Source organism: Heptranchias perlo, chromosome 9 (assembly GCF_035084215.1).
Source record: "Heptranchias perlo isolate sHepPer1 chromosome 9, sHepPer1.hap1, whole genome shotgun sequence".
Taxonomy (NCBI): Eukaryota; Metazoa; Chordata; class Chondrichthyes; order Hexanchiformes; family Hexanchidae; genus Heptranchias; species Heptranchias perlo.
In genome coordinates, this window is record NC_090333.1 from 8,553,130 (window position 1) to 8,566,793 (window position 13,664).

The 13,664-nt window shown below is 39.1% G+C and overlaps 1 protein-coding gene across 2 annotated transcripts in view; it reads right to left on the minus strand.

The window, feature by feature from the left end:
• The window catches only part of prkacba (protein kinase, cAMP-dependent, catalytic, beta a), a 135,498-nt gene that overhangs the window by 66,234 nt on the left and 55,600 nt on the right, over nucleotides 1-13,664 (minus strand). Inside the window, exon 1 of one of the 2 annotated variants that reach the window (XM_067989833.1) lies at nucleotides 4,600-4,858. The exons of the other annotated variant lie outside the window; for it this stretch is intronic. Within the exon in view, the coding sequence (XP_067845934.1) occupies nucleotides 4,600-4,801 (202 nt within the window). The 5' untranslated portion in view covers nucleotides 4,802-4,858. Of the gene's footprint in view, nucleotides 1-4,599; nucleotides 4,859-13,664 lie in introns of those variants that run through there. 2 annotated transcript variants of the gene reach the window in all.

Consider the following 13,664-nt stretch of genomic DNA (forward strand, 5'->3'; position numbering starts at 1 on the left):
TTCCCCCACGTCCCTCCTTCCTTCAATCTCTTCAGATCTCAACACTGTTTGTACACCTAACACACACTGTCTCTGTATGTACGTCTCCCACTCTGCACGTCTCCTACAGATAATGAAATGTTCCACATTTACAATCTGGTCTTAGATTAATCCATGCACAAGAATTGAAATGGATGCCAAATATACTGGTTAGTAAACTGGGCTCCTTGACTCCTCAAGTTTAATCATTAGGTAGCTGAGCCATAGAGACCAGATTCAATCTGCAGTCTATACTGAGTTAGCTCATCTCAGCTGAAGTGGAGGTAAGGCACAAGTGCCTTGGGTTGGGGAGGTGGGGGGGGGGGGAAAAGAAGAAAAAAAAGTATTCAGGGGTTTCCACCCCTGATCACTGTCCAGCATCTCCTGCGTAAGTGCACATGTGGACGTCTGGTCAAGACAGGATTCGGGTCAGCCCCTCATCATAAGACGCAGTTAAAACGCCTGCTGACACTCACATGTCAAGGCTCATGCATAAGTAATGACCATTTCAGCAAGGTAACAGAGGGTAACTGGCACTCCTAGAACCGTATCCCAGCCAAGAATTAATGCATGCGAGAGAAGAGGGAAAGGGACACAACTAGCTAGGAACAAACTCGGCAATGTCAACTGCATGTTGATTCAGCAAGGAATGCTCATCAACATTTAAAGAACTACTTTTGAAGCAATTGTACCAAAGAACTTCAACATTTGCAATACTGCAGTGGGTTCAGAAACAATCCCCTCCCCCAACAACAAAAATAAATACGGCATAACAGTAACGGAGACCAAAGTAGGGATTAAGAAGCCAAGTGGTTGGTATCCTAAAACAGGAAAAATCTTATTTAAATCTAAAGAACTCTTCCTGTCAGCTGTGTCAAAGTCCATGTTTAAACTTTAGGTAGTTTTCACAACCTGCATGAGTTCTACTAGGAGTCTTTTCAACCAACAGCATCAAAAACAAATAAGCTGTTCACTCATCTCATTGCTGCTCGTGATATCTTGCAGTGTACAAAATGGCTGCAACGCTTGCCTACACAACAGTCTTTCCATTTCGAAATAATTCATTATATGTCAAGTGATTTCTAGAGAAATATGACGGCACAATATAAATTTAAATCTTTCTTTTTTTGCTACACTAAACAGAAGGTCCATTAGCCACATCTAAATGAAAATCTAACTGGGCAACATCAATATTAACAATGAGCAAAACACCGACTAACCAGCACCATCCATACAAATGTTCTTCGTAGATCTATACAAATCTCAGCTAAAAATGGCAAATGAAAGAACACAGTATTTTTCAAGAAATAAGAAATGATCTTTGAAAGTCAATTATGGCATCACTGAATATTTTGAAGTTCATTTGTGTAAAAAATAAGCCAGATACCCATAGAGGATTCCCTCCACGAGCTTTGAGAAATAGCATGAACTTGGGAACTTAATCCCACGCTCTTTAGAGGAAAAAAACTTGCATTTTATATAGTGCCTTTCAGATCCTCAATATATTACAGAACACTTCATGACCAATGAATTACTTTTGAAGTGCAGTCAGCGTTGTTAGGCAAACACGGCAGTCAATTTGCACACAAGGTCTCAAACAGCATTGAGATAAACGACCAATTAATCTGTTCCTGCTGGTGTTGGTTGAAGGATAAATTTTGGGTAGGATACAGGGAGAACTCCCTTGCTCTTTGAACAGTGCCTTGGGATCCCGTACATCCATCTAAAAAGGCAGATGGGTCCCCGGTTTAACATCCCAACTGAAAGAGTGCACCTCCAACAATGCAGCACTCCCTCAGTATTGTACTGAATATCACAGATTAAGTGCTCAAGTCTCTCAATCTTCTGACTCGGAAGCAAGAACGTTACAATTGAGCCAAACTGACACTTTAGTTCTCCAATTTTGGCCTTATGTATACCCTTTGCCTATCATTGGTGGAAGAGTCTTCAGCCACTTTGGCCTCGCTTTCTAAAATTCCCACACTAAACCCCTTCGCTTATCCTCTCTCCACTTATTAAAATCTTAAAACCCATATTCTAGGCCAAGCTTTTGATCACATTTAGCGTCTGTTCCTTTTTATTTTTCCCTTCGTGAAGCACCTTGGGAAGTTTTTCCACTTTGAACATGCTATATAAATACAGGCATCTGCTGTGTGTCTTTCATCCATCCCTGGAGATGGTGTTCTTCCGTTCTTATACTTGACCCTCCCAATTTTACCTTGCTTTGATCAGTCAGTTGCTTAGAATTTATTTGTTTGCTTTGTACTAGAAAGTCTTAAGTTTTTCTGTCTGTTTTACCTCTTCATTTGGGAGTCGCAATCCGAATGTTTCAGTTTATATGTGGAGCTCTGCTTTGGGTTCTTAACCCCTGGCGATTCTCAGCACTCTGCTCAATCATTGGGTACCTGACCAGATCCACTTTGACTATTTTGAGCAGCTGGACCGTCTTTAAGTATGACAATCCATCAATACTTGCAAAATACAATTAATAATTTTTGCTTCAATGATAAGAAAAGATTTTGATTTGCAGTGAAATACAGTTAATGTTTTTTGGTACATTACACCTCACCAAAAAGGAAAAGCAAACAAATTATAAAATAAAATGAAAGTTGTATACCAGTCAGATCAGAGATAAAAATCATGCACTGCGCCAAGCTATGAAAATGGAACCAATGCAAGGTTAGCGTCCAATTCCTTCGCAATACCCAATTGAGTGCAAGTGTTTACATTCCTGATTTAACTTTACATTTCTCAGAAAAGGTTCAATCTTAAATGTTCTTCAGTTCAACAATTCTCAATTTAATATTTAGCAATAGAGGGTTAGAGAAAAAACTATTTTGGGTGCTCTTAGAATATGTTTTCAAGGCTAGAACAAATATTAAACACTCTCGAGGTGTAGCATTGTACCTCTGTCCCCCTCTCTCTCCCCATCCTGTGCTGATCTCTGAATTAGTAAGTACTTGTCAACATCAGAGCTTCCCCAGGTCCAAAAGAAATCACGAAATGAGTAATACTCCCCTCTGGATAAAAAAAAAACAGGATCCACCAATATCCCAGCAGCTGTTTCCCCATTAAAATAACTGCAAAATAAAATTTGAAGCTGTAAAGCTGGATGTGCTTAGAAATGCTTTTCTGTTCGTGAGGTGCACTACAGAAATGTAAGTTGTTGAAGGTATCATTGTTGACAGGGTTTGGGTAGGGGAGGCTGTAAGGAAATGAGTGAAACCTTTAATAAACTTCTGAAGGGTCCAAAAGAGTGAACTCAGTATTAAACAGTAATGGGGAAATAAAGATGAAATCTTTTCAACTTTTTGGAAGTTTTCTTTGCACTCCACAAACACCAGATTTTGTTTTTTTAAGATTCATTCTTGGGATGTGAGCGTTACTGGGAAGGTCGGCATTTATTGCCCATCTTTAGTCGCCCTGAGAAGGTGGTGGTGGGCAGTCTTCTTGAAAAGCTGCAATGCGTGTGGTTCCAGGATTTTAACCCAGCGATGATGAAGGAACGGTGATAAATATCCAAGTCGGCATGGTGTATGACTTGGAAGGGTACTTGCAAATGAAGGTGCTCCCATGCACTTGTTGCCCTTATCCTTCTAGGTGGTGGAGGTCACGGTTTGGGAGGTGCTGCCAAAGAAGCTTTTGTGAGTTACTGAAGTGCATCCTGCGGATAGTGTGCACTGCAGCCACGGTACGCCGATGGTGGAGGGAATGGATGTTTAGGTTAGTGGTAGTATGGGAAGAATCCCAAGTGAACTGTTATAACCCTTAACGAGGCAAAGTCTTCACCAAAAAATGTCTCGTCCTAACCTTCAAAAGCTCAAAATAATGGTGTAAATTGCACTGGAATGCATCATCACAGCACCCACACTTGACACAAACCTGATGAAAATTATGTTCTGGTCCAGTCTCTCCTTATAAATCTTTTCATTAAGACAGCATCCTTTAACTGGAGACATGGAACCAAAGAAGCATTGGTTTATATGACTTTAGGAACTCCCCAAATGGCTAAATTGGTAAATGCATCTCAAAATGCAGAACTGAGCCATGCAGATCAGACAGATACCAGGTTGGAGTTTGCTAATTGCACCCAGGATGACAATCGAGGCACACTGGCCTATGTCCACAGCTAAGAAGGGAGGGACAGAAAAACAGCTCAGATTCCTACTCCTGATTGCTAGTGACCTCTACTGAAAGTGTGTGTACAGGGTTCAGCTTGACTGTGATGCTTCTCACAGTTGAATAGCCTACCAACTGCCACAAACATACTTGCAATATGGCCGCTTGGATGAGATACGAGAGGACAGCCTCTAAGATGAGAGGAGACTGAAATTGGATAGAGGGGAGGGGAGGATATTGGGAGAATATGGTTTTTGTGAGCCTCCTAGTGCAGATACAGTCGTTCCTTCACCAGCAGAATAAATCTACTGATCTTAGTACAGTAAGATTGCTCTTAATAATTTTGCTCTCAGACAAATCTAAAGGGTAATTTAGCAGCACCAAGATTTAGCCACTGTTAGGTAGCATATTTCTGGCAATCATACAAAAACCACATTTGACTGAAACATATAGTAAACTTACTATAATTATCCCACATGAGAGTGTATCCAGAGACCAAGGCACCTTCATTTTCCACAAGCAGACTTTGCTCATTAGCAGCCACCTTTGGTTGTCTGTGAAAAATTCTGCTCGCTAAGACTTCCAGTTTAACCAGAGCTGAAGAGGTTTTTGATGAATCTGGCCCTGTGGACTGGCAACCGATTAAATCCTTTTGTTGGGCCATCTGCTGCTTTGGGTCACATTAAAGACTTTTATAGTAATTAATAAGTGTTGCAAACATGCAGCACAGTGAGCTTCTTAAGAGTAGCTTGGGTCTGTAGATTGAGCAAACTTCCTGTTTGCGACCAAAAAGCCTGCCACCCCAATCAGCAGTTTGACCACGGATTGTAAACTACTACTGCAGTTTCCTGTCGACATGAAATAGCACATTTCACAATGTTCACTTAATAAGTTCATTTTAAAACCAGTTATTTTACCAGCTTCAATATTTTAATTTTAAAACTGTTCTGACAATTTAATTCTATGTAGTTCAACTGTGAAAAAAAAATCAGCCCATATGTGGAAAAGTTTAAACCAAAATAGCATTTCCTGTAAGTGAGCCTGTGAGAAACCACAAAACTGTCTGAAAATACTTGAGAAATATTCATAGCCCACATATTTTCACTAGTCAAAAGGTTATAAACAGCTAGTTTTTTTGCCAGTTTTCTCTCCTCCTCTTTTGAAGGCACTGACTTCTGCTTGGGTGCCAGCAGCCCCCATGTATTTTTCTCAAGCCTCCAATCTTTGTGAGAGCCTAGACGGAGTACATCAGCAGGTGGCTTCAAAGCAGAGTCCAATCCGAGCCTCATCTGTGGCTCTCGCAGCATGCAGGTATAAGCAGAGGTCACTGAATAGTGATGAGCAACAAGAACCTTGGCTGATTTTTTTTTTCCCCCTCCCTAGCCTAGCGGCACTAAGGCCAAATGCAGTGCTCAACTAAGATCAGCTAATAGCCCAGACTGGGAGTAGAGCTTAGGACCTTGTGGTTCGTATAACTTACCGCTACACCTAACAGAGCTTTTATCCAAAAGGTGCCTGGGAGTGTACTCACCTGATAATTGTGCAACCAGACTCTACTCTTGGAAAATATATTTCCATTTAAGGGCGGACACCAAATCCAATTTCTTTCGTAAATTAATTTCTATAGAATTTTTTGAAAAAAAGAATGGTAGTAGCTACACAGCATATGCATTTTAGTAGATTAGCATTTTCAAAACCAAGAATGAGGATCAGTTACTTGTTCCTCTCAACAGGTAAGCATAACATCTCATTGCTGCTTACTATTAGTGATTTAGCCTTTTAAATGGTCCTGTTAAGAATATAAAACAGCTTTTACTGAACAAATTAATTTCAGCGCTACACCATACTTTGTTTACTCCATTACATTGCAGGCAAGTACATAAAGAAGTGGCCAGTTATATATCAAACAGAAATGCACATTATTAGCTGATAGCATAACCTGACTAACCAGTGTATTTTCAGCTTTTACTCAGCATAACCTGAGTAAAAGCTGAAAATACACTGGTTAGTCAGCGCTTTATAAAGAGAAAAACAAGTAATGATGTTTCAGATGTGTATCCATCATCAGAACTGAAGGTTACAGTCTTCAGTTCTGAATAAGATTACATTCTCAAAACACTATAAACTGCCTTTTCTCTTTGCAAATGCTGACTGACCTGTGTAGATTCAGCATTTTCTGTTTTTATTTCAGATTTTTAATTTTTCCTTTTATTTCATTGAGAAAAGGCAGTTCAGTAAGTATCAATAGTCGGGGGCTGGGGGAGGAAGAGAACATCAACTATATTTCATCACTAAAACAGCAGTACCCCAAATAATTAACTTTCTTCAAACGAAGCTAGAAGCCAACTTGGGGTGAAGAGGGGAAATAGATAATATTTTTGAAAAAAATAGATCAGTACAGGCGAGACAGTCACCTGAAAACAAATGCATCCTGTCACTTGAAGCAAAACCGTGTGCTCTTCCCCTTTCTTTCTCATATGCATAAAAATACATGTCTTTAGTTCTTTAATCACCAGAGGTATTAAAGTCAACAAGGAACTTGACATCTTTGCAACGCAGATAAGTGAAACTTCAAAGAAAAAAAACTTGCATTTATATAGCATGTTATACGTCATCGGGAGATCCAAAGCACTTCTCAATCAATGCATTACTTCTGAAGTGCAGTCACTGTTTTGTAGGCAAATGTGGCCACCAATTTGTACATAGCAACATCCCATAAACAGAAAATGAGATAAATGACTAGTTAATCTGTTTTTGGTAGTGGGAGGAGTGTTGGCTAGGACACCAGAAGAGCTCCCTGCTCTTCCTCGAATCTTTTGCATCTATCTTTAGTGGAATAAATATTTTTATCACGCAAAACAGATACACAGCTTTTAAGGGCATAAAACAAATGATCAATTTATAAATGTGAGTAGATAAAACTATGCATACCAATTGACAGCCTTAGAAAATTATAAATAAAACAAACAGTCCAAAGGAGAGTGAATATGCAGCTCACTCCAGGAACTGCAAATAATAAAAACATAAGCATCATAGTATCAGTTACCATAATATGGTTAACCACAAGAGTATGTCTAACAGTTATTTTTCCCTCCCTCCAATTTTCTTCCCCTCCAAAAAAGTGCTGACAGGTACCAGTCACCATCTACTACTTTGCCCAAGTGTCAGAAACACTCAACCACACTGAATCTGAAATGACTGGCCTTTAGCAATCCAAATCCTGTGTCTCACTGCTGGTACAAACTCACCATAGCCTCAATCCAAACAGATCCTGGCATAAAAGAAAGCCCACCTCTGGAGTAAGTTTTATGACAGAACCAATTCAAACAATATAATACAAATGGTCACAAATTTGTTGCTGCATTTGCTCCATCCGTCAAGTGTAACAAAGAAAAAAGGGTATGTAGTTATGCAAAAGCATTCTGATATGCATACATGTTAAAATACTATCCTTAAGACAGTTCACTAAGAGCCAAGTAGCAGCTCAAATCAAATCTATCAATGGGAATTCAACCAATTCAACTGAAGTTACAACTCTAGAAAACCTTGCTTATATACAACACAGGAAGGGATAGATCATGTGCTCTCGATAGGATAGTACCTATGTACGTATGCCTGCCTGTCTACAACTCAATACATTAGGCAACCCAGATGCTAAAGTATATGCTATATCAGAATGGACATTTAGTCCACAGACTCACTGCAGTGTTTGCCCCTGCAAATACAAAGCTAGAAAATTACAACCATATCCATACGTAAGCCTGTGTTTAATTTTGTTTGGTTAAAAAAGTCCGAAGTGGATAAACATTCCTGTGACCTTTCCTTCCCCCCCCCCCACAGGTATTTGGGTGACCTGCCTATGTTATCTGAAATAGATTAAAATCAAGCTTCTCGCTGGCCGCGTGCAGCTTTTCTACTGTGCTTTGCTGTGCTACAACTACCCACACTTATCCCAACAAATGGAAGTGACGCTGCTGCTATTGGCACAAGCATAAAACTTCAGTGAACGAGTGAGTGAATTAGGGCAGACAACAAGCTGGATGGGTGCAAGGACCCACTGTCGAGCCATTAGTGATAATGTGGACTTCACAGCCATTATGAAGTTTTTCAATTAAATAATGGAGAGTTATGATGCCTGGCAGATCCTGAGGATCATGCGAGTTGGTGTAAGGAGAGAAAAAAAGAAATAGGGAAGAGAGAGAAAAATAATCAGAGTGAGACAGGAATACAGGCAATGAGAAAGGCAAAGAGAGGTGAAGGAAAACAGGGAATGAAAAGACAGAGAATGAGAAAGAAAAAAAAGGAATGAAGCAGAAACACAAGGAGAGGAAATGAGTGAAGCAACAGTATGAGATAAGATGGGAAAAATGAGAAAGAATGTGAAATGCAATGAGAATAAGAGAAGAGTGAATGAGAGCAGGAAGCAGGATAGCGTATGAAAGTAGGGAATGAAAGTGGGGCATGAGAGGGTACAATCTAGATCTCAACATCACCTTGCATTTATACAGCACCTTTAATGTAGTCCTCGGGCGCTTCACAGAGGTGCAATCAGAAGAAATAGACGAGCCAAAGGATATTAGCATAGGTGACCAAAAGCTTGGTCAAACAGGTGCATTTTAAGAAGGTTATAAAAGGAGAGGAAGTCAGAGAGGCAGAAAGGTTCAGAGGGAATTCTAGAGGGTGTGGCCTAGACAGTTGAAGGCACAGCTGCCAACGGTGGGGCGAAAGGAGGGGGGATGCACAAACGGCCAGAGTCAGGAGCAGAGAGTTCACGGGAGGGGTTTCAGGACTGAAGGAGGCAACTGAGATAGGGAGGGGCATGAGGAAATTTAAACACAAGGATAATAATTTTAAATTGGAGAAGTTGGTGAGATCATGAACAAATGCAGGTCAGCAAGAACAAGGGTGATAGGTGAACAGGATTTGCTGCGGCACAGGATACATGCGGCAGAGTTTCGGATGAGCTGAAGTTTCAAGGGTGACGGGTGGGAGGCCATCCAGGCGAGAATTGGAATAGATGAGCCTGGAGGTGGCAAAGGCATGGATGAGGGTTTCAGCAGCTGAGGCAGGGCACAGGCAGGTGATTTTTTGAAAGTGGAAGTGATGGAGAGTATACAGGGTTGGGAGCTCAGCTTGGAGTCAAATAGGACGCCAAGACTGGAAATAGTCCGGTTCAGCCTGAGACACTATTCAACAAGTGTGAAGACAGAATCGGGCTCAGTTCCTAGTCTGTGCTGAGATGATACTCTCAGCTGAAGCATGTTAAATAGACTCAGCAGCCCTGGAAGCAGAGGAGATAACCAGCTAAGGTTCCTCACAGCTAGTCCTTAAGCATTGCTGGAAAATATAAGCATCTGAATGACATGGGAGGACAAGATTAGAAGCTTGTCAATGATGCCAACCACAACCAATTACCAGTCACCTGTCCAGGCTCACACATGAAGAATGGCTACCTTAACAAAATACCAGAGGATTTCTGTCATCCATAGAACCAAACATATCGTAAATCAGCACTAAAGGACTTGAGAAAATAGGAGGGCTGGGGAACCCTCTAAAATTAATATTTTGAAGTGAACATTAAAAATCTTTCTTTGTAAAGCTTCAGCGGCCAAATAAAGTGGATTCGCAAATGTAATATTGAAACCTCATTCTGAAACTTAAATTAATCTCACATTTTTATGATGCATTAGTTTTAGGCATTACCTCTTCTCACCATACTATACAACTCCACTAATTACAGCAGATCTCCCGTCATAGCACTCCCTAGCACTCTTAATTTTAATTCTTCCCAGCCACAATTGTGCTTTCTTCTTCCCCTTGGCAACAAAATTTTGAAGTTTAAACAATTCACTTTTTTAGGATCCATTGGGTGATCCATAATGACTTTTTCACAAAGGAACGAAGAACGGTTGACAGTTATGTATGCCTTCCAAGCATCCAGATGTAGCGCACAGTAAATATTTTTGCTCTGTTTTATCACAGTTGGAACTGTGTTCATGAATAACAATCAGATTATGGTACAAAATTATTTTTCATGTCCAAGGGGGATAAATTTGTCTAAATTTTTTTTTATAACTGAAACAAAATCCTCTAATACCACTTCTCATATTCACAATGCTATTTTCCTGCTCTCCAGTTTCATTTTGCATTACTCAGAATCATACAGCACAGAAGGCGGACACTTGGCTCACCGTGCTTGCGCCAGAAATCTACTTTACATTTTTTTTTAAAAAACTAGCCCTTACTATTTCTGCTCCTGCTCTTTATTATAGTCCATTACTAAATTCAGTTTTCTATTTCACCTCTCTGGTTTCTCGTCAGTCTCTTTATTAGTTTCCATCAATAATTTATTTTATAGTTTCAAGCAGAAGACCATCAGTCCATCTAGCCCACCTATCCACTGTATTCCCTTGATGCATTTCTAATAATGCTGAATCCCATTTGTTGACAAGAACCTGTCTAGCTCCTTCTTGAAACCCTTTAGGGTTTGTTATTCCACCACTCTTACTATAAGTATGTGGAACAGATTAGCAGCAACAGTTTGCTAAGTTTCTACACTTTTAGATTGGTATCTCAACTGCTGTCCAAACAGTGCCCTATTAAATAATTAGTTAACTTGCGTCACCATGTGCAGCAGCAAAAAAATTTTAAAAATTAAAAATGCAGTAGTGCCACCTACAGCCCTGGAAGAATCCATGCCTTTTTGGCTCCAATGCAAGCCTCAGGAGACAGGAGGCTACAGTGATGAGAGTAAGGAAATAATTAAAATACATTTACAACTGAATAAACTTCCAATGCAATTTAAACAGTTACATTTAAATATGTACAAATTATAATAAAATAAATACAATTTAATTCTAATGCAGGAGTAAGAAGTGTGAAGTGATGCATTTTGGAAGGAAGAATAAGGAGAGGCAATATAAACTAAATGGTACAATTTTAAAGGGGGTACAGGAACAGAGAGACCTGGGGGTTTACGTACACAAATCCTTGAAGGTGGCAGGACAAGTTGATAATGCTGTTTAAAAAGCATACGGGATTCTTGGCTTTATAAAGAGAGGCATCGAGTACAAAAGCAAGGAAGTTATGCTAAACCTTTATAAATCACAGGTTAGGCCTCAGCTGGAGTATTGTGTCCAATTCTGGGTACTACACTTTAGGAAGGATGTCAAAGCCTTGGAGAGAGAGCAGAGGAGATTTACTCGAATGGTACCAGGGATGAAAGACTTCAGTTATGTGGAGAGACGAGAGAATCTGGGATTGTTCTCCTTAGAGCAGAGGTTATGGGGAGATTTAATAGAGGTGTTCAAAATCATGAAGGGTTTTGATAGAGTAAATAAGAAGAAAACGTTTTCAGTGGCAGAAGGGTTGGTAACCAGAAGACACAGATTTAAGGTAATTGGCAAAAGAACTAGAGGCGAGATGAGGAAAAAAATTTTTATAGGTGAGAAGTTATGATGATCTGGAATGCACTGCCTGAAAGGGTGACGAAAGCAGAGTCAATAATAACTTTCAGAAGTGAATTGGATAAATACATGAAGGGGAAACATTTGCAGGGCTATGGGGAAAGAGAAGGGGAACGGGACTAATTAGATAGCTCTTTCAAAAAGCTGGCACAGGCACGATGGGCCATATGGCCTCCTCCAGTGCTGCATCATTCTATGATTATTAAAGAACTATTAAAAGTCATCTCTACTTTGGAAAGTTTACTTATTTCTATGCACTTCTCTCTACATGGCAATCTTTCACATCTGTGTTTAATGTCTAATCCCATTTCAAATTCTAGTTGTTTTCTGGTAACATTTTGGTGGAGAATGTGAGTATTTAGGAATGAAACACTTATCCACCTTTGGTATTCATGAAAAGTATAAATGACTCCCAGAGGTAGGGAGAATTATAAAAAAAACTTAAAGATAAACTATTTGCGAAACAAAAAGGTGGATATAATTGACTTGGCTATTTGGTTAAGAGTGGAGGATTGGCACAACTTCCTTCAAAAAAATCACCTAGTTTCAGTGGAGTGGGAAAAACAAAATTTTCCAAAGAGGTAGGCGACTGGGAAAAAGGGAGGCTATTCTTGATTTAATATTTAGCATTCAGTTTGATATGATGAAAAATTGAAGTAGGTAAAACACCAGTGACCACATGATATTTAGACTGGACATTATAGCACAGGTAGAATCTTCTGCTCTTGTGAATTAATAAAATAAATGCACCAGATTCAAGAAAACTGATTTAAAAGTAGTGAGGATCAAAATAGGTGGGTTAAATATACCAAAAAAAATGGTTTTAATGAAATGCTAAAGGATACAAACTTAATATTACATATATCAAATGAGTTAAAATCAAAACCTAAATGATTAAAAAGGAGAGCAAGAGGGATAAGAGAATGAAAGACAGATCAGAAAATATACAAATGTTAAAACTGCTAAGATAAATCAGAATGAGGCAAAAGATAGAGAATTTCAAGGTTTATATTATGAAGGACTTTTTTTTATATTTCTTGAGTGATCAAATGTGAGACTTTAAAGATATGGTTCTTCTTTATTTTCCAATGTAGAAAATAAATTTTAGGAACAGGAAAAAGGCATTCCCTTTTCATAGGTCAACCCCACCTATCCATCTTAGACTTCACTTCCTTCTCTCTCTACAAACTGTTTCTTGAACTATAGTTCACACACTTAAACTATTAGGAGTTTTTTCAAGTTCATGAAAAAAATACAGGAAATAGTCATGAGGATGGCGGTTCTAAATTGGAAGCTTGAATATTCGTAAGGAAACTGGAACAGGTGGAATATATCTGAAAATACTTAAAGAAATATGGGTGGAAACAAGAGCAGCTGTGAATATTAAATACAAGATAGCAATAAAAACCTTTTCAAAAAAAAGAGGGGAAAAAGTCAAACACATGCCGAAGATTTCTATCCCCCGTTAGCTTCAACATATAGAAGGAAAACATTGAGAGCTAATACCGAGGAAACAGATTAAGAGCACTGGGCAGAAGTTGAGGCAATGATTCCAAGCTGGAACAAGATTGTGAAAGGCAGATCATGCATTAAAAAATTAAATCAGCTACGGTCAAGTTGGTGGAGCTTGTTGTCGGTCTGGACCTTCTAACGGTATTTGATAAAGTGCCTCATACAGAAATGAGAAATTAACTAAAAAACTACGGGTAGCAATCAATGTTAGTAATTCTAACTGAACAGCCATAACCAACAGAGCTGTTCGTGGCCAACTTTTGGCCATCTAATATTTACAATATTAGAATCATCTTAATCAAGTAAAATATCTAAGTGCTGATGGTACCAAATTATGTGAGAAAAATGTATGAAGGAAAAGTAGTGCATTTTGGTGCTAAAAATGCCAAACAAGATTACAAAATAAAAGGCATATTCTTACACAAGGCAACTAAGGATAAAGATCTAGGGGCAATAATTAAAACACTAACAGCATGACAATGTTTGAAACAGTTGCAAAGGCAAATATTATTTTGGGATGCAACAGTAGACCCAATTTAACCGAAAAAG